General features: G+C 35.8%; 2 protein-coding genes across 2 annotated transcripts in view; both read right to left on the bottom strand.

Annotated features, from left to right (window-relative positions):
• Positions 1-717: 717 nt before the first annotated feature.
• On the bottom strand, positions 718-5368 carry LOC107685850 (zinc finger protein SNAI2-like). Its single transcript, XM_016482583.1, has 3 exons — positions 5112-5368; positions 2522-3112; positions 718-1052 (listed from the first exon to the last, which is right to left on the bottom strand). Exons 1-3 carry the CDS (start codon positions 5188-5190, stop codon positions 871-873), a joined length of 852 nt encoding a protein of 283 aa, XP_016338069.1. The 5' UTR covers positions 5191-5368; the 3' UTR covers positions 718-870.
• Positions 5369-9394: 4026 nt separating this feature from the next.
• Positions 9395-19576, bottom strand: part of LOC107685862 (cadherin-1-like) — a 13788-nt gene continuing 3606 nt past the window's right edge. Inside the window, exons 3-11 of the mRNA XM_016482597.1 lie at positions 16149-16396; positions 12845-12982; positions 12594-12749; positions 12158-12305; positions 11876-12048; positions 11664-11792; positions 11380-11565; positions 11052-11296; positions 9395-10165 (exon numbers count right to left, since the gene is read on the bottom strand). Of these exons, the coding sequence (XP_016338083.1) occupies positions 9940-10165; positions 11052-11296; positions 11380-11565; positions 11664-11792; positions 11876-12048; positions 12158-12305; positions 12594-12749; positions 12845-12982; positions 16149-16396 (1649 nt within the window). The 3' untranslated portion in view covers positions 9395-9939. The remainder of the gene's footprint in view (positions 10166-11051; positions 11297-11379; positions 11566-11663; positions 11793-11875; positions 12049-12157; positions 12306-12593; positions 12750-12844; positions 12983-16148; positions 16397-19576) is intronic.

Genomic DNA, 19576 nt, shown 5'->3' with positions numbered 1-19576 from the left:
TCGGCTAATGTCTGTCCTGTGCACTGAGCGCTCTCTCCTCTGCATCATGAGACACGCTTCTTACTGCTGATTGGCTACAAGTTTGTTTTGGTACTCGGCCCGACTCGTAAAGCATTATTTAAAAAATACATGCCCCACCTTTAAATCAGCCCTGTTGTCCCAACTTGCATATATTTCAGAAGGATTTCTACAGAGAAAACGTTTCTTTTTCCAGCAGTGATTAGACAAATGCAGTCTTCTCTCAGATGAAAGAAAACAGAGACTAAGACCCCCACTAATGAAGTTTTGGCATGGTGCCATTATGGCATGTAGCTGGCTTCCATCCACCTGCCAATAAACAGATATATATACAAAGCTTTTTTCCATGCACAATTACAAATGTAGGTTTTATTTAGCATCAAATAATTTTCCTCTCCACAGCTGCCCTGAATATAGACATATTAATTAATACTGTGTGAGCTGGGATGTAGGATAGGCCTTAATGGTATGTGAAGTCAAAAGTTCAACAATCTGTCCTACTCATAATGAGCATGCATAGAAGCACACAGAAGTCGTTTCAAACTTTTTTCATCTGTTGATATTATACTAAACAGGACACATTATTAGAAAAATATTATTTTATTGTTTGCTTTGAAATTTCTCCATTACAAAACCATAACCTGAAAAATCATCACATCTACCATTATAACAACTAGAAACTTTGTAAGGTCACACACTCAATGTACAACATATTGCGCTTTATAGTTCAATTAATTCAAAGAGTATACAGTATATCAGTCAATATACCAGACTCTTGATTTGTGTGAGGCACATTGATTTGATAAACTTTGGCACTATAACTTACCCTGACTACCTACAACCTAGTACATATTAGGTCATGGGGCAGCACACGGCCTCTTCATGCTTTGTCAGGAGTGATATTCTGGAGAAGGTTTTAAAGCAGCTTCTGCACTGGTATTTCTTGATCTCAGAGTGGGTTTGTAAATGTGCCCGGAGATTTGAGCGGTCAGCGAATGCACGACTGCAGTGAGGGCAGGAGAATGGCTTTTCACCTAAAATAATTAAATGATTTGAGTTAGGTCTTATTCTCATTTTAAATCCATTTTCAAAATACAATGTGTCATTTTCAAACTTCTTTTAGCAGTAGTTCACCCAAAATGAAATTGTTATTTACACTGTTTAAATTATTTATCTGAGTTGTAAATAAAACATTACTGCAGTACGTTTTACAAGAATATTTTTGTCTTTCTACTAAAGTAATTCAAGACTTAATTGATTCTAACTTAATTCAATGTATTGCTTGCCATTTCTTTGTAATTATTTATGAAATATCTTAGCAAGTTAGAGTGAAAATAGTTTCAAAGTAAATCCTACACCCTTTTTTTCAGTGTGCTTACCCTCATGTCATTCCAGCCCTGTATTATATTCTTTCTTCCAGGAGAAACAATAGGTGAGACAGAATGTCCTTGCTTCTGTTTTCCATACAGGAAAGTGGATGATGATTTAAATGACTAAGCTCCAAAAAGTAAAGAAAGCACCACAAAAGTATCATAAAATGGTCCATACAACTTGTGCACTATATTGCAAGTCTTCTGAAACAATACAATAGCTTTGCGTGAGAAAGAGACTGAACTTATTAACATTCCCCTAAACTGTTAATCTCAATATCATTTGCGGTCACATATTTGCCATGACATGATGTGAAAAACAATGGCATTTTGATGTCAGTGATGTAAAAAAAAAAAAAAAAAACACAACATGTTTAAAGGAACCTTTTATAATTCAACAGAAAAATGTGAAAAACTCAAAAAAAGTGAAAAATGACTTAAATAGACAGTCCACCCAAAAATGAAAATTCATCATTTACTCACACTCATATCATTCCAAACCTTGATAACTTTTCTTATACAGAACACAAAATAAGATCTTTTGAAGAAAGTTGGCAACCAAACATTTTTGGTTCCCATTGACTTTCATTATATTGACAAAAAAGAACGAAGAAAGAAAGAGGGGGGAAGTAGAGAAAAGAAAAGAAAAAAGTTAATGGGAACCGAAACTATTTAGTTATCAACATTACTTAAAAGATCGCATTTTGTGTTCAGCAGTATGCATACAGATTTAGAATGACATGAGGGTGAGTAAATGATGACAATCTTCATTTTTGGACTATCGCGTTATGTTTTGGTCTGTTCATTGCATAAAGCCATCATGTAACATCATAAGACTTGTAATATCATATGTTGTATAGACTCATTATATTTACATTATATAGACTTACATTATATTTAGCTTTTTGAATCAATGTTTTCTTCGTATGAAAAGTAGCACTGACATCCTGCCTAACTTCTCATTTTATGTTTCACAGAAGTATAAAATATGATTCAATGACATGAGGGTGAATAAACAAACAGACAGATTTTTCATTTTTAAGTGACATATTCCTTTAAGAATACATTTTACAGCTTTCCAATGCAGTAAATACAACATTGTCCCTAAAATTGTACATAGACTCCGAACGTACCTGTGTGTGTGCGAATGTGTCCCTGAAGTAGCCAGGGCCTAGAAAAAGCCTTTCCACACAGTTTACACACACATGGCAGCGTGTGTGTCCGAATGTGCATCTTTAGTGCCCCTAGACTCACATACTCCTTGTCACAATACTTGCAGCTAAAGTACTTTTGGCATTGCCACTGACAGTGAATTTGCCTCTGGTTGGCCAGAGTAGATAAGGTCAAGAAAGCTTTCTGGCAGTCAAAGCACTCATCACTGTTGCCAGTGGTGCTCAGTCCTAAAGGCAACACAGGGATATTATCTTGTAGGTCTCTCTGGGAAATCTGAAAGGACTGTGGTTTTGTACACTCCAGCATTGGGAGCGCAGGCTGCATGTCTCGAAGGGAACTGGACGTTACAGGTCGGGGGTAAGTGATACCCAGAAATGTGCCATCCATGGACAGGCGTGGGGGCTGTGGAGGCACATAGATCCCTGAATTGATGGGGTTCATCTGCAGAGTGGGGCTCAATGCTGAGTTCCCAAGACATGGTGCAGGAAACAGAGTCACATGGGGATGCAGTATTTTGAGTTTGGAGCTTGAGGGTTCAATATGAATCACTTCTGTGGAGATATGTAATGCACATGATCAGGTCAAATGGTGTGACATTATTATAAAGTGAATTCATGCATATCAACATGTAAATAAATAGCTAAATAAATTATTGCCAATAATTATCCAATTACTTCATGCTGACTGTCATTTAACACAATATATAATATTATGCTTCTGAAACACTTGAAAGGTGTTTAATATATATATATATATATATATATACCTTAGGATCACTATATTTTCATACTGACTTCTCAGTGCCACTATTTAGTTTAAAAATGTGGATATAATTTCAAAATTGAAACAAATAAATAAGTAAAACATACATACATACATACAGAAAATATTATAAACCGTAATTAATATTCTGCACTATAAATGTTTGTTGAGGACTGCTTTAAGAATTTAGTTTTAGTACTTTTAACTGACTGAAAAAAGTTGTCTATTGAAAATACTAAAACAATACATTACAATCAACTTACATACATTTATGTTTGAGATGAGAACATAATTATATTGTGTACTGTGTTGGGTTTGTCTGACGAATCAAATGAACAGAACTGTGTTCTCACAGCACCATAGAGCCACAATGTTTACTTTTCCGGGCAAATCAGACCATAAATGGATTACTACATATAAAGGAGAAAGTTTATGAATTGGTAATAGATATATTCCTATGGACACATTTTATTGACCAATAAACACTAGCAGAGAGAGAGAGAGAGAGAGAGAGAGAGAGAATGTAATATATATATATATATATATATATATATATATATAAGACTTTGTTAAACAAAATGCAAGTTCTATTTAGTTGAGCTAATTTTGCAGTGGGTTCCCCAAGACAATTCTGTCTTCTGTCAAAACACCAAAAAGAGAGAGAGAGACAAGGACTATCTCGCATAAGTACTTGGGTCTAATCCACTGGTTCTTATGTTCGATTTTCCTCTAAGATATACTTTTTGGTAAAGATGTTATGAGTGGGCCAATAGTAGAGAACAAACCCATAGACTGCAAGGTAAAAGCATCCTTAAGGAACACTATATCCCTCTTCTGCTTTTCTAATATAGGACTTTTCAAACCCCAAAGTAAGGGCTAACACAAAAGAGTCCCTCTTTTGTGAGAGATTGTGCACCTGCTAAACTCCAGGCGCGTTTGTGATATCTATTCTCAGTCTTCATTCGTTTCTCGTCATTATCTACTCATCATGAACATCTGTAGCTGATCATGCAGGCCTATCATGAAGAAGTTGAAACATTTCAAGCAGTGACAGGCTATATACTACTGTACATCTGAAACATTTTTTTAAATTATTATTATTTGTGTATGATAATCATGAATGGCATTTGTATGATCTCATATTAATTGAAAGACTATATGTAAAATTTGTACTTTTTAAAAAGTCTTAATCAGGGAAATAATAATATTCAATTCAATTCAATTCAAGTTTATTTGTATAGCGCTTTTCACGATACAAATCGTTTGCAAAGCAACTTTACAGAAAATTAAGTTTCTACAATATTTAGTATTTAGTATTAAGATATTATAAATCTTAAGGTTTCTGCACCATTTATAAGCATTTTAAAAGTGATGCCCATATTAACTATTTTGTAAAAACTGTATGATTTCCAAATATGTACTAATTTGTAAAGTCCGAATGATATTAACTTATAATGCAAATCATTTATTCTTCCCCTCCAGTCATTCACATTAACAAACTGCAGTTTTAATATAAATACATGTAATACTAATTTAATAAATGCTATATATATATATAGCATTTATTAAATTAGTATTGAATGTATTTATATTAAAACTGCACTTAAAATTCCAATATATGTTCTTAATATTACTACGATGCAAATATCGAAAACAAAATCCAATATGATATAATAAAATAATAATAATCAAAATATCAAACAAATAGAGATATGTGGCATTAGGCTACGGAACAACCAGTTTTCACAACCATTAACAAGCTAGATAAACGAGAAACGTACAACTTACCGTGTTTTTTTGAATCCAACTCACCATAGTCAGGCTTCTTGTTAGTAAGCTGTTTCTTCACCAAGAAAGACCTTGGCATCGTATCTTTGGTCTTTTAGAGGAAATTACTTTTGATACCTGACTAACACTAGCAGGCCTGCACGAGCAAGAGTTCTGAGTGGGAGATGGTGTGTTGAATAAATAGCTGATGCTTGGAGGTTGTCTTTGCGCCACATTCTCGAGTAGAGAAGAGAGAGTCAGGTGCAGGCTAGACGGAAATGATCATAGACATCTTGCTCAACCAATCAGAATGAAAGAACAAGTGTAAGAGGGCGGAACCATGTACCATGTTTGTGCCGATATTCCGCAGCAAACAGGTGCATACGTGCGATTAAAACAAAACTTTGTTTTGATGAAACGTTTCCCCAGTGAGTATCTTTTCTTTTCTTTTCACGCACACTTTCTATTAGACAGCTCGTTGAGAAACAGACAATAGCTTTTAGATCAAACTTATTTTAGACATTTAAGCTACAGTAGCCTACATGTAGGAGTGAAAATATTAGGGTTCAGTGCTTAAAATATGGTGAATCGTTTAATGCTTAAATGAATAAATAACTAGCCTAAACAAACAAACGAAAAAGTAAATAAATCTTTTTAAATAATAAATATAAATAATAATTGAATCAGGAGGCGTAGATGACTTGTTACATTTCTCAGGCTAATTTAAATAAGTTTGAGTTTATCTTATAGTTTATCTTATATTTTCTTTCTCATTTGTTGTTTATTTCACTTCATTGTATTGTTCTGTCCCGTCCCAAGAACATAAATGCCTCACTGAAATGTCTAAAATCTTAATTTTAATGTAAAAATTAAATTACGTTTAAAGACTCCATAATATGTTAAACTTTTCAGTTGCATAGGGGTGACAAGAAAGTCTTGTAACACATTTATTTTAACATATATTAATTCTATTTTCTGTGCTGTGTCTCAACCTTTTTTATACAACAGTTCGTTCTGGTTCTCAAATCTGAGACCAAACAAAGTAGTTTCACGTTCACAACGAAGCACACAGCGTCTTCAGGACATGGCGGAAAGCGGCAACAATACTACAGTGAGTATAAAAGTTACACCTTCTTTCTTTACGTGAACATTTGGGCGGCGTTATGCAAATCTTCCCACATAGTGAGGTAGATATGTGGGGGCGTGTTAGAACGAGTCGTTTTAGGTAGGTGTGGCTGACTCTTAACTTTTATAAAGAATATCTCTTTGGATTTGAGACTTTAGTCTTTGCAACTTTACAGATCTTCTTTATGCACCAAGAGCTTGTAACACTCCAAAGAGAAAGGAAAAATTGAAATCGCATCATATGACCCCTTTAATTATTCACTGAGCTAATCGTAGAGTACGTTAGTCAATATAAGAAGAAACGTCTAGCTTCGCGGTCTCTCTCTCTCTCATTTGGATGCACGTCTTGCCGCATTGTTTCTCTCCTATAACCTAATTATTTCTCACTAATAACCTAACTGAAGCAGCACATGCCATACAAATTCTAAAAGTGACGTATGTTTAACTGTCAACTTGAGCTTTGAATCCGTGGCGGAAGGAAGTAGTTCCGAACAAAAGAGGGTTTTATTAGGCACTCCGTTGTTTCTTGTTTAATTACACACATGTTCCGTCGAACTGTTGTATAAACGCAATATCACTCTCGTATTCGAGCGATAGCGGCTCTATATCAGCGGCTGTGATTGCCTGCGGCCTCGTGCCTCTGGCCTAATCACAGCCATGCTGATATAGAGCCGGTATCGCTCTAGTACGAGAGTGATAGGCCTATTGCTCATATAACCTTCTCATATTTGTTACAAATTAACAAATGCAACATCCCTGAACCTTTTAATTAATGTCAAGCACAAAGTAGCCTACTGTACAACCTACTCCACTTCTGAATGGGTTTCGTTGTTTCAAAATAATTATTCCCTATTCTATCACCAATTCCTTCCGCAACGGATCCCCATTTTATTTCAAACATTTTAATTTAAAATGCTAAAATAATGTATAGCAAATATTTTAATTCCGTTCAAAATTGCAAATAAAACTGGAAACAAATATTAATTTGGTGTGGGTTATCTATCCATCCATTCATTATATTTTGTTATATAAATTTGTTATATTTTTTAAAAAAGACAACTTCGGGAGGGTGGTGCTCATGTATGAGAGTGAGTTCACACTGTAGCTCATTTCTAATTGGTAACTTACTGCGTTACAGCCTTGTATTTGTCATTAGTTCCTCTGTTCATTAGTCAGTGCTGACATGGTTACTCTCTCAAAATTCCCACATCAGCTGCACATATATTCACTTACTGGAAGAGTCATCATGACTTTTGCAACATCTCAATTTGACAGAAATGGAGGATAGGACTTATTGTAATATGTATTGTAATAATGGAATGTTGTTGATAAATGCCAGCGATGTGTTAATGCACAACTACAGGAGGAGTGACGTTTACAAATGCTTTGAGTGGACACCATGACTGAAATACACTGAAATACTGCACTACTAGCTTAATAGAAGCGTTATTTATTTGAAAGAACCATAAACTAAATGCTCTGAAGAGATTCTAGACATTTCATTAAAAAGGAAAGTCTACACCTGTATCCGACATCGCCATATAGTGTATCCTTAGTGTACTCACATGTGCATCAAGTGTGATATTTTTCTATACGTTTCTATTTTTTTAGGCTTTATAGTGTTTTTTAAAGCTTGTTAAAGGGATAATTGTTTCCCAAATATTTAAATAGTCATCATTTTCTCATCCTCATGCAAGGTCACTAACATGCCCTTTTGTTGTTCCTTGGAAGAAAGAGATTGCATGGGCCCCAGCGCAAAATTGATGTGTCCCTTCCACCCCCACAGCTTACAAGAACAATCTTAAATACACTGGGGGGAAAAAGTTGTAAATAAAAGCTTATTGGAGTTTTACAATTAAATACCATTTCAATTGTTCTACTTCAAAATGTCATGATTAATTCAACACTTCTCATCTTGTATTTTTATCTTTAAAATACTTTATTCGTATTTTTGAAATCTACTATCAATTTCTAAGTGAAAATTGTTTCAAAGGAAACTCTAAACTACTTTTTTTTCGTGCACATTAAAATATAGCATTGCATTTTCATGTTTAAAATCTTGACCAAGCTGGTGGTCAAGGCATCATAGTTTCACACAGGCCACTGTAGGCGAATAGTTCAGTACATTCCTTGGTTGTGATTCTCCGGTTGTGATCCTTGGAGACGGTTCTCCTTGCCTTGGATTAAGACAATATAGACACATTCTCTAACAGGCAGATTCGTAACATCTCTAGTTGTAAAGCTCAACAATCTTTTGCTGCATATCAGAACTATATTCTTTGGTTTTACTCATTTGTGATGATGGATGATTAAGGGAATTTGGCTTTTTTGTTGCCTCATATTTGTACTCCTGTGAAAAAGCCATGACTGGATAATTTGATGTTCCTAGTCACTGGTGTGCTAAAAAAACTTTTCATAATTTCCTCACCACTTTCAATTGTTTTAATTCAATGAAAGGATGGATTTTTGTGAATTTAAATGTAAAATCAAAAGGATAAACAATGCGGATTAATTTTCACAGCCTTCTTTGCATATATTTACCAAGGGGGGCAATAATTCTGACAACTGTATATAGGTATAGTGAGACTGAAATGAAGTTACACTGCCTTGTAAGAGAAAAGTTATTTGAAGAGAACACAATAACTAGCTCTACAAGGCTATGCTGCAGAAAATACCAAATTCAAATACCTCCATTTCAGTACACAAAACTCGCTTCTCTCGCTTCAATCAACAACCACTAAACTTTGAATCCTGCTGTTATTCTTGTTCGATACAGTTTTAGTTACATCTTATCTGGTATCCTTTTTGCAGCATAATTACAGAGTAATTGTAATTTTAAAGCATGTACTCACTATAGAGTTAGGATTAGTTGCTTTCATATGCATAATTTATGGTTCTTGCTATAGTAAGTATATGTAATATATACTGTATATAACAAGGTCACTGTAAAATAAAGTTACCACAGTCTGACTCAGAAATGAACAAAACGTTAAACTAAGATTATTCCATGTTTGAGTATAGTGTGAGATGTGCTGTAGACCGAACACTTGTAAACAAAGAGTAAAAGTAATTTGTTTAATAAAATATGCAGTGTAAAACAATGCCTAAATCATAACTATATATAAAAAAATAAAAATGAATAAATACATAAAAAAGTCAACATCCTTGCAGCTGAGAAGGAAAAAACGGACAGAAATAAGACTCCTAAAAAAATATCATACAAAGTTTTTGAAAAATTAGTGCTTTTCAAAAATGGTATATTTACAGTATCATTCATGCTTTAGAGCAATCTTTAATGCCAAAGTTAACAAAAGGTAGCAAAATGTTGAAAGAATGCTCATTTCTCAAAAAGCATTACATAAAATATACAGGAACACAGCTTTGGACAAACATCTTAAGCCGTATTATAGCTTTTTACCTACTGAGCAAATCAGAGCAAATATTGAACGCCTTTTCAGTTGGGAGCTTCATTTAAAGAGGGGATGAGGAGAGAGGGGAAAAAAAAAGGCAAGTTCCTCCCAAGACTGCTCCCATAAAAAGAAAACACTTCAAGTCAAAGAACCTTTGTTTATGCTGATGCATGAACAGTGCTATTATTCCAGTTCCAACTTTAAACATAGTATGGAATTCACCAGAACATAAACTGAAGTACAAAATTGTCTCATATTTTTGCACTTTTAAACCATCAATGTGCCTCTTGCGCAGAGGGAAAAAATAAATAATCTTAATCCTCTCCTCCTCCAAACATGTCTGCCAGCTTCTTAAAGCGTGGGCCCCACTCATTGAGGAAGTCATAGTCTTGGTCCTGTCCTGAGCAGGAAGAGTTGAGGGAGCTGAGTGAACCCGCATCGGAGCCTCCTCCTTCATAGTCAAACACCAGGAGGGAGTCGTATGGGGGTGCTGTGGGATCGTTATCCGCAGCCTTCAAATTCTGTGGTACAAAGAGTTGTTATTGCCATACATACATCTTGTTATAAAAAGATATATGAAACAGACTTTAAAGTATTAGTTCACTTCCAGAATAAAAATTCTGATAAATCTGATAATGTCATCCAAGATGTTCATGTCCTTCTTTTTTCAGTCGAAAAGAAATTAAGGTTTTTGAGGAAAACATTCCAGGATTTTTCTGGAAAAATCATGAACATCTTGGATGACATGGGGGTGAGTAAATTATTGAATATAGCCTGCTGTCACTTTAAGAGCCGCACAGATCCAATTTATTGTTACACACGTATTTTCATTCTCAACTGTTTACGTTGATATACTACATAACCGACGAGGGTTTGTGAGAATAATCACCAAGCGCCGCATTTTGACACATTTTTGCATGTATTTGACCGTTTAGGTGCGCACCTTAAGCTAAAAGTTGACTTTACACATCCGTATTCTGTTCCATCCGAGCGCATGCACAGAAAGCCTCCTGAGGAACAGCTCTCTTGAGGAACAAGTGCTCTTTCGTGCTTTTAAAAACATGAATAAATCTAATCAACTTTGATAAATCAAGCACGTACCATTTTGCGAAAGTTACGTTACATGATTTTACGGATTTGCACGTGAAATTGGGCGTTTATGGAGGAACTAAAGCGGAAAGGGGCGCAATAATATTTTTCTAGATTATTGTATTTTCATAATCGTTGGGAGGCCGAAATTAATTGCACAGCTCTAGATTAAAAAAAAAAAAAAAAAGTCTGAATTATGAACAGTATATCAATGCTGATATACTATCAGTGCGATTATATTTATTGGATTTTTATTCACTATAATACCTGGTAGCCTCTAGAGAAATCAGTCAGAAAAGGAAACGATAAAAAAAAATAAATAAATTATATTACTTACATTATCTTCTGTGATTTTCCAGTGTCTGGATCAGTGGCTGTATAAGCAACCAATTCAGTATCAATTGGTGAATCTTCAGATTTGAAAATAACCTTCTCCTTTGGATTAAACTCGGGAGGCTCATTCACATCTTCTACATTCACCGTGACTGTGGCAGTGGAAGTGGGCAAAGAATCAACAAAAGGATCATCGTTCTCAACAATCACAGACAGAACGTATTGCTTGGTCTTCTCAAAGTCCAGGGGCTAAATAGAAAAGAAAGCATCTTTTACTAAGGTATGTCATCACAATTAATTCACTGAAGAAACATATGAGCATCACACAGTACCTTTACAGTGGTGATGATGCCCTCCAGCTGGCTGGGTCCAGTACTGACATTGAAAAACCCACCCTTGTCACCACTAATAATACGATACTTGGTTGACCAGGTAGGTGATCCAACTTCATCTTCATCAGTAGCTGTAAGTTTAGCCACTACAGCCCCCACTTTATTTTCTGGAACGGATACGGTGTGCTAAAATAAGGAGATGTATGGTATGCATTAAGTATTAAGGAGTTCAAACACCTATAAATGGTATAGTAAAACACTCTGAATACATAAATATACATTACCAAAGTTTGCTCAAACTGTGGTGGGTTATCATTGCTGTCAGTAATCGTAATAACAGCTGTGCCAGTGGCTGCCAAACCATCTCCTTCCATGTCAGCAGCCACAATTAACAAAGTATATCTGGGCCATTGCTGAAAAGGAAGATAACTGATGAGTTTGTTTACATCAAGTCATTTTATCACCACTTTGAGATTCATCAAATGTCACTTCTCACCTCTCTGTCCATGTCTGATTCTCGCACACGAATGGTTCCAGATAAAACGTTGATATCAAACATGTTCGGTTTTGGAAATTGTGGCTCTTGGCTGACAATTGCATAGCTGACTATACCGTTGTTCGTATCTGGGTCATCTGCATCAGTAGCTGTGACCGTCATAAACTCATAATCTTTGGTGAGGGAATAAAGACTAATTAGGTGGTAAAAGCTGCAGAGGCATTTGAAGAGAAAAAAATAGCTAAAAAGCTATTTTATTGAGAAACTGCACCATACACCTACCTTTTCCAGCAGCTTCATGAACATATCCATTAAAAGGATTTTGAGTAAACACAGGCTTATTATCATTTTGGTCGATCACATTGATGACAATTTCCATTGGTTTTTCTGCTATATTATTCACATCAAGTGCTGTAGCATGAGCTATAAGCTAAAGAAATTAGAATAAATTTGGGCATGTTAAGGGGCAAATACTGAATGAGTTTCTTTCAAGTACTTTAGTCCATGTCTATTAGCTTTGAGACACTGATATGCAAGAAAACTGACTTCATCTTTAGTAGATATACAAATTTAAAATGCAAGGTCTCATGCAAACACATGAAAATAAATCTGATGAAAAGAGGACAGTTTTCAAAGAATCAAGAGTGATCAATGCTTAAAAATACACCAAGAACTAAATGTTGATTTTAAATGTTTAAGAGACTAAAAATCAACTTACTTTGTATGAAGCTTTTTTTTCTCTGTCGAGTGGCTGAGTCACATAGAGATTCCCTGATAATCTTTCAACAGTGAAAATTCCCTTTGGGTCCTGATTTGCCCCTTCACCTGTGATGCTGTATTGCATTCGAGTTTCCAGGGCATAGTCGGACTTTATCTAAACACAGAAAGCAACAAGAGAACAAAGTCAATGACAAACAAACCTCTCTCATCCGTCTAATTCTGAACAGTCCTTTCATGATTTCCACTCACCTGGACCAGCTTCATTGGGAACGGTCCTCTGCTATTCTCAGGTACATTGACTGGAGGAATAACCCAACCTCTCTTTGCTCTCTTCAGACCCGTTGAAGACTTTAGAAAAGTCAGAACCTGATCAGAGGGCAATTCCATCTAAAAATATTAGATAAATGTGTTAGTAAAAGACACTAAACGACAAAACATTTGTTTACAATTAAAGACGGAACACTTTTATACTAGTGAACAGGAAAAACAACATTTTGGCATTTGCTGATTCCCGTGCGTGACTAAGGCAACTTGAAACTTCTGAATATCAAAACGTTTATTACAGCTACTGACTACTAAAATTGTTCTGGTAAAAACAGTATTAATATGTGGGGAGTAAAATTTATGGGCCGCCATTTAATAAACCAATTTAGGGTAATTTGAGAACTCTTCATTTCCTGGCTGGATGTACATTATTCCAATTTGTATAATAAATGGAGCAGAATACAGGAAAGTGTTGGAAATCCTAGGCATTAGGTTTTAGCACTGCATAAATTAAACATCTGCAGACGCATTTTGTTTTAGACCAATAGGCTAGAACAAATATTCATCAGTATGGATAGAAAATTCAATGAATTGAACATCTTTAATAGTGTAAACGTACCTATTAAAGGGTTAGCTCACCCAAAAATGAAAATTAGGCTGCGTTTTACTCACCCCCGAGGCATCCTAGGTGTATATGACTTTCTTCTTTCAGACGAATCCAGTCGGAGTTATATTAAAAATTGTCTTTGATCTTTCAAGCTGTTCAATGCCACTCAGCGGTTGATGTATTGCTTCAGTCCAAAAGAACTTAAATAAAAATCGCTCATCCATTAAAAAGAAAAGAAAAGTCTCTCACACGGCTCCGGGGGGTGAACAATGGCCTTCTGTAGCGAATCGATGCGTTCCCCCGGAACTGCTTCCGTTTACAACAGTGAGCGCAAGCTACATTAAAGTGATTATTACGTTTTGAATATGGATATTTTTCTTACAAAAATGCATCGATTCGCTACAGAAGGCCTTTGTTCAACCCCCGGAGCTGTGTGAAACACTTTTTTTTAATGGATGAGTGATTTTTATTTAAGTTATTTTGGACCGAAGCAATGCAACACCCACTGAGTGGCATTAAACCGCTTGAAAGATCAAAGACAATTTTTTATATAACTCCGAGTGGATTCGTCTGAAAGAAGAAAGTCATATACACCTAGGATGCCTCGGGGGTGAGTAAAACGCAGCCTAATTTTCATTTTTGGGTGAACTAACCCTTTAAGCTCACGTACCCATTAAGCACACTACCATTTTTGAGCTCAGATTATAAAAAGAAAAAATCATGTATTATCCTACTTGGTGTCTTAACCAACTGATTTGTTTGTTACTACATACCTCCTGAAATTTCAAGTCAATCAGACTATTGCACACTGAGATATGGCTATCCATGTGTTCACACTGTCTGGCGGCCATTTTGAAAGCTGTCTGAAAACTTTCACCAGAAGAGGAGCCCCTTAAATGTGCTTTTTTTTTTTTTTAGATGTTTAAGCCTTTATTTTGTGTAAGTTTCACTACTCACTGCAAAATTTATTGCATATTATAACCTGGAACTTGGATGTGGGAAATAATTAGTTAGATCCAAAAGATAGTTTTAGCAACACAGCGCAGAAGCTACAGAACACAGTTAGCTGACTAGCTGTATAAGATTGTGTGCTACACTAATATATTACTTCACAGGCATTACTGCTTTGTATTTTTAAATCTATAATATTATAAATTTACAGTTTATTGCTGGTCTGTGGTTTTACGCTGTTGTAATTTTTAAAGACTTCATATTATTGTAAGGTGAACTTAAAGGGTGCACTATTATGAAAATCACAGTTTCAGTTATCAATAAGAAAGTATAATTTCATAGATAGTCAATAATAGTTGTTCATATTACATTGTTTAAACTTAATACATGACCTAGATTATTTATTTAGCTAAATCTTGTCCTTTAAAATGTCATGTAATATTTATTAATTCAAACTTGTTGCTGCTCCAATTAAGCTCAGTGTGCTCCCTTTAAGCTCTTCCACATTGAACTTATGTAAATACGTCATAAACAGACTTTAAATATTAACTGATGGTTGTCACTAAGTTAATCTTTATAAAATTAATAACTTATTTTCACAGCTTTAAGATGACAAAATCTAGATGTAACTATAGTTCATGCACAAAGATGAAAGAGGCATGTCGTCCGTACAAAGAAGGAGCCAACAGAAACCTGTCGTATCTGTCCAGGAAAAAAGTGACTAAAGGCTGGAATACACAACACGACTTAAAATTTGAACAGATTTTTAAAACACCAGGCATCATTCGCTTACTGACTTTGTAAATTGTCACAAAGGAAAACTGGGCATCATACACTAAACAACTGAGGATCATACATTTCCAGACTTTCAAATTGTTCCGATCACAACAAACTCCAGCAGAAATGTGTGCATTGTTGCTAGGAGACATATGACAAATGAAAACAACGTGTTCTAAAATTGGCTGAAAATATCAAACAAGTTTGATCTCCTCCGACTGGATGGAATCAAAGTCTGAAACTAAAAAAATCTGAGTCTGTGATCCATCATACTACACGATTTTCTATGGAATCAGTCAAGTCAAATCTGCAGACTGGCTCTGACCTTTGGCAACTAGCATCAACTTCTTCAGACTGTAAATTTATGGAAAACCGGGGCAAAAATCGTTTAGTGTATTCCAGGCATAAGAGAATATAAAAAAAAAAAAAAGTTAACAACCATTTAATAAGAGGCTTCATAATGAGGCTAGTTTATTGGTTTGTTTTGTTATTTGATTTTTGACGAGTGTTATTTGATCTTTAAAAAGGTTGTTTAAAATAAACAAGAATTTTTTTAAATAAAAGATGTGAGCTTATTGGGAACGGGTGTGCTTAAAGGGTACAAAAATGTACTCATTAAGCACATCCAGACTTTTTTCAATTAATGATGTACATCTTAATTGAAATGCTTTTGTCATTTAAAATACAATTAAATATTATTGTGTGAGAGATTAATATTTTAATATAACTTCTTGTACTGAAACCGATATCTTGTGCACTAAAAATGTCCTAATGTAGATTGATGAGCTTAATTGGTACGTTTATCCTAATTATAAACATGTACAGAAATGAATAACTAAATACATCAATTTAAAGTACCACGGTAAAGTACCATACATAAAATCTGAAGTGTCCAGTAGAGGCCAGGCTTGCACTGTATTGCACAGCAGTTTCTTGCATGAAATGTGTTTGTACCTCTGGAGAGGAGATGTTCATGGCTGTATCCATGTGATGCCCCTTATGATGGTGGATACGCTCAACTTTGACAGATACAGTGTGCTTCTTGCCACTGGAGTCCCAAGCGTGCACAGAAAACACCTTGTGGCCTTCATGAAGAGTCACTTGTCTCTTCAGAGTTACAGTCCCATCCGTGTCCACATCAAACCGCTTGTCAACGGACTGAAAGAGGGTTCTTGTTCTTCCATCGCAGTTATTGAAAGTTACTGAGGCGGGGTTAAAAAAACAACAACAACAAACACAAATTAGTTATTCCCAAGACTCAGAACTTTAGTAAAGTCAATTTATGACACTTGCAGTGGTACAGCCTCACTTTTTCACAACACTTTCAATTGATCAAATGTTTCAAACCAATAAACTAATAGATGTTGCTTTAAGCACGAGGGGAAGCAACTTGCCAAGTTTGTTTTTCCACCCACAATATTGATTGTTTAAGTGATTAATTGTAATAATCAGCAATTTAACCGCCCTGTATTTGTTTGAAAGGACAAACCTCTGATTTGATGAAAGGGTATTTGTGTCTGACTAGCTAGGCCTGTTTTCATCCATCCTGATGTTTGTCTGAATGCAATCGTGTGGGACAGTTATGGGAGGTGATTATACCAAATCATTTTGGTGACGGACTTTGGCTCAGGCATTTGAAAATTATTAAAATTACACTTGAGGTGTGTGATGAGATTGGTGCACTGTTAGAGCAGTTATCCAATCACATGATATGTTGAGGCAAAGTCAGTGCGCTTGTTGGGCATCAAGGAATGTATTCTGTAAAATTTGTTTACATCTTTGTTTATTTGCATGTCTTATTTGATTTTAAAAAATGTTTTTTTTAATGCACGTTTTAATATTTTGTGTGCATCTTGGCAGTTTAAGCAATATCCCAAAATTTGCTTAAAATATGTGGATGGATCATGGAACCATAGCTACTGATGGGCCTTTGAGAGTACCCAAGACAACAACAAAATTTGGGAAGCACTGCATTCCCTGCCATAATAAAGAATTTCAATTTGCAATAAAAAGTCCAATGTTTCACATGTGGTATAGCTAGGTTTGGGTACCGAAACCCGGTACCAATATGTCACCGGTACCCATGTAACCGGTATGTACTAGAACAGAATCAGAACGCAGATTTCGGTGCCATGCCTGAGCGATCGATTGAAATACTTGTCCTCTGGTTCTCTGAAACGGATGTAAGAAGCATCATCACCGCATCACAGCATGTGAAATATAATTTCCCGACTGAAAAAAATGCACGTGAACTCAAGTCGGAAAGCTCTAATAATACAAATCCAACAAATAGTTGTAGTAACGAGAGTGTCCATATTGTTTTCACATTCCGACTTAAAAAGTACAACTCGAGAAATGAGAGCATCCGAGCACGTGAATGCAGTAATTACACTTGCTCTGATGGCAGCAGGTAGCCTTCCGTTAACCAAGCTAAACATGCTTAAATGAAAATGCCTAAAGCTAAACTTCCCTCGTATTCATATTTCTAAACTTGTCTAACAAAAGAGAACATTATAACCCTTTTACTCCACAACACCATTCAAATGCTTTCTTTTGTGATCTGATGTGGCTTCTTGTCACAGAATGAGGCAGAAAATATGTTCCATACAGTGGCGGCTCGTCGGGGGAGGCAGGGGATGCACAGCTTCCCCAAAATTTTGAGGTGAAAATGGGAGGAAGACGATTTAAATGTTAATAAAATTCACAATTAATTTCAGTTCATGTCTCAGAATGTGTATTTTTTGTTTGTAATTTCACAGCTGTAATACCATAACATGTTCGATTTAATGTTAATAAAATTCACAATTAATTTCAGTTCATGTCTCAGAATGTGTATTTTTTGTTTGTAATTTCACAGCTGTAATACCATAACATGTTAATGAAGTTTTTCTTTTCTATCGCAAATGTGCCGAATCTGATGTAATTACAACCGCTAGGTGATAGAGAAGGGGAGGGGGAGGCCGGGGGAGAGCTGAGCTCTCGTGCCTCCGTTGGAAAAAAAAATAGCCAATCACCATCGAGTGTTCACTTTCAGCGCTGAGGAGTGTTGAGAAAAGAAACCTCGCAAGGGAGGCTAGCCTCCCTTCTGATATATCAACCAATCATCACAGAGAAGTAAATTACGTGCTATTAGTTTGAACGTCTCCCGCTGCGCTGATAATGTACCAAGTACTTATGAGTAGCGATGAATATTTGATCGACAACAGATTTACCAAGCTGTCATTCAAACAGTTTATATATACAAATAAAAAAAATAAAAAAAGGGAAAACATGCCTAAGCTGGATATTGGCTACAGCAGTCAGCTTACTTAAATGGCACAACAGGCAGCTCTCTTTTAACACAGACTTTTAAGAAGGGATGGATGTTTGCTTCAAGTGTTAGGCCAGGTAAGTGAAATTATATTATCTTGCTGTATGTATGTTGTTTTCTTTACATTTTCTGACTAAAAGCAACCAAAAAGCCATTTTAAAGTGGTTAAGCAAATAATAATGCGCGCGAGCACTGAATGGTTAAAAACTGGCAAGAATTCAAAAGTAATGCAATTTATAAACTTTACGATGACGATTTCGTGACGATGTGACACTGCCTCGATTGTGCAAGTGACAATTCCTGTGTCAACTGTGCAGCTCGCTTATAGACAGACGTGATGTGGTGATTTGAAGACATTTGCGAATATTGAGAGAGAGCGCGCGCGGTGATTCACTCACGCTGTTTGTGAAATTACGTCTCACACAAGGTTTTCAAATTACTTTGCAAGTTATGTAATTAAGAAATATGAAGGGGAGTACCTCACCTTCAGCATTATAATGATTCCACCCGCGGCTGACAGAGACTGAGACGGTGCCGCTGCATGTCGTGCCAAACCTCTCACGGCAGGCATCAGCTTGAGATCGTTTTTTTTTAGATCTGCCTTTTTAGAGACCGCCGATCAATCATCCCAAAGCGATTATCAGCCGATCAATCAGAGCACCCCTAACCGGCACCGCACGTGAAAAATTATTTCCCGACTGAGAAAATGGACGTCGGAAAGCTCTAATAATACAAATCCAACAAATAGTTGTAGTAACGAGAGTGTCCATATTGTTTTCACATTCCGACTTAAAAAGTACAACTCGAGAAATGAGAGCATCCGAGCACGTGAATGCAGTAATTACACTTGCTCTGATGGCAGCAGGTAGCCTTCCGTTAACCAAGCTAAACAGAAAATGCCTAAAATGCCTAAAGCTAAACTTCCCTCGTATTCATATTTCTAAACTTGTCTAACAAAAGAGACCCTTTTACTCCTTTTACTCCACAACACCATTCAAATGCTTTCTTTTGTGATCTGATGTGGCTTCTTGTCACAGAATGAGGCAGAAAATATGTTCCATACAGTGGCGGC

This window comes from Sinocyclocheilus anshuiensis, unplaced genomic scaffold, assembly GCF_001515605.1.
Source record: "Sinocyclocheilus anshuiensis isolate Anshui unplaced genomic scaffold, SAMN03320099.WGS_v1.1 scaffold1018, whole genome shotgun sequence".
Lineage (NCBI taxonomy): Eukaryota > Metazoa > Chordata > Actinopteri > Cypriniformes > Cyprinidae > Sinocyclocheilus > Sinocyclocheilus anshuiensis.
This window is presented reverse-complemented; position numbering and strand designations above follow the sequence as displayed.

Bases quoted from the DNA above. Each gene is read 5' to 3' on its own strand.
- LOC107685850 (XM_016482583.1), bottom strand. From the start codon at position 5,190: ATGCCAAGGTCTTTCTTGGTGAAGAAACAGCTTACTAACAAGAAGCCT. The intron at 3,113-5,111 runs GTAAGTTGTACG...ATATCTCCACAG, and splicing joins GTTGGATTCAAAAAAACACG to AAGTGATTCATATTGAACCC. The intron at 1,053-2,521 runs GTACGTTCGGAG...TAATTATTTTAG, and splicing joins ACACATTCGCACACACACAG to GTGAAAAGCCATTCTCCTGC.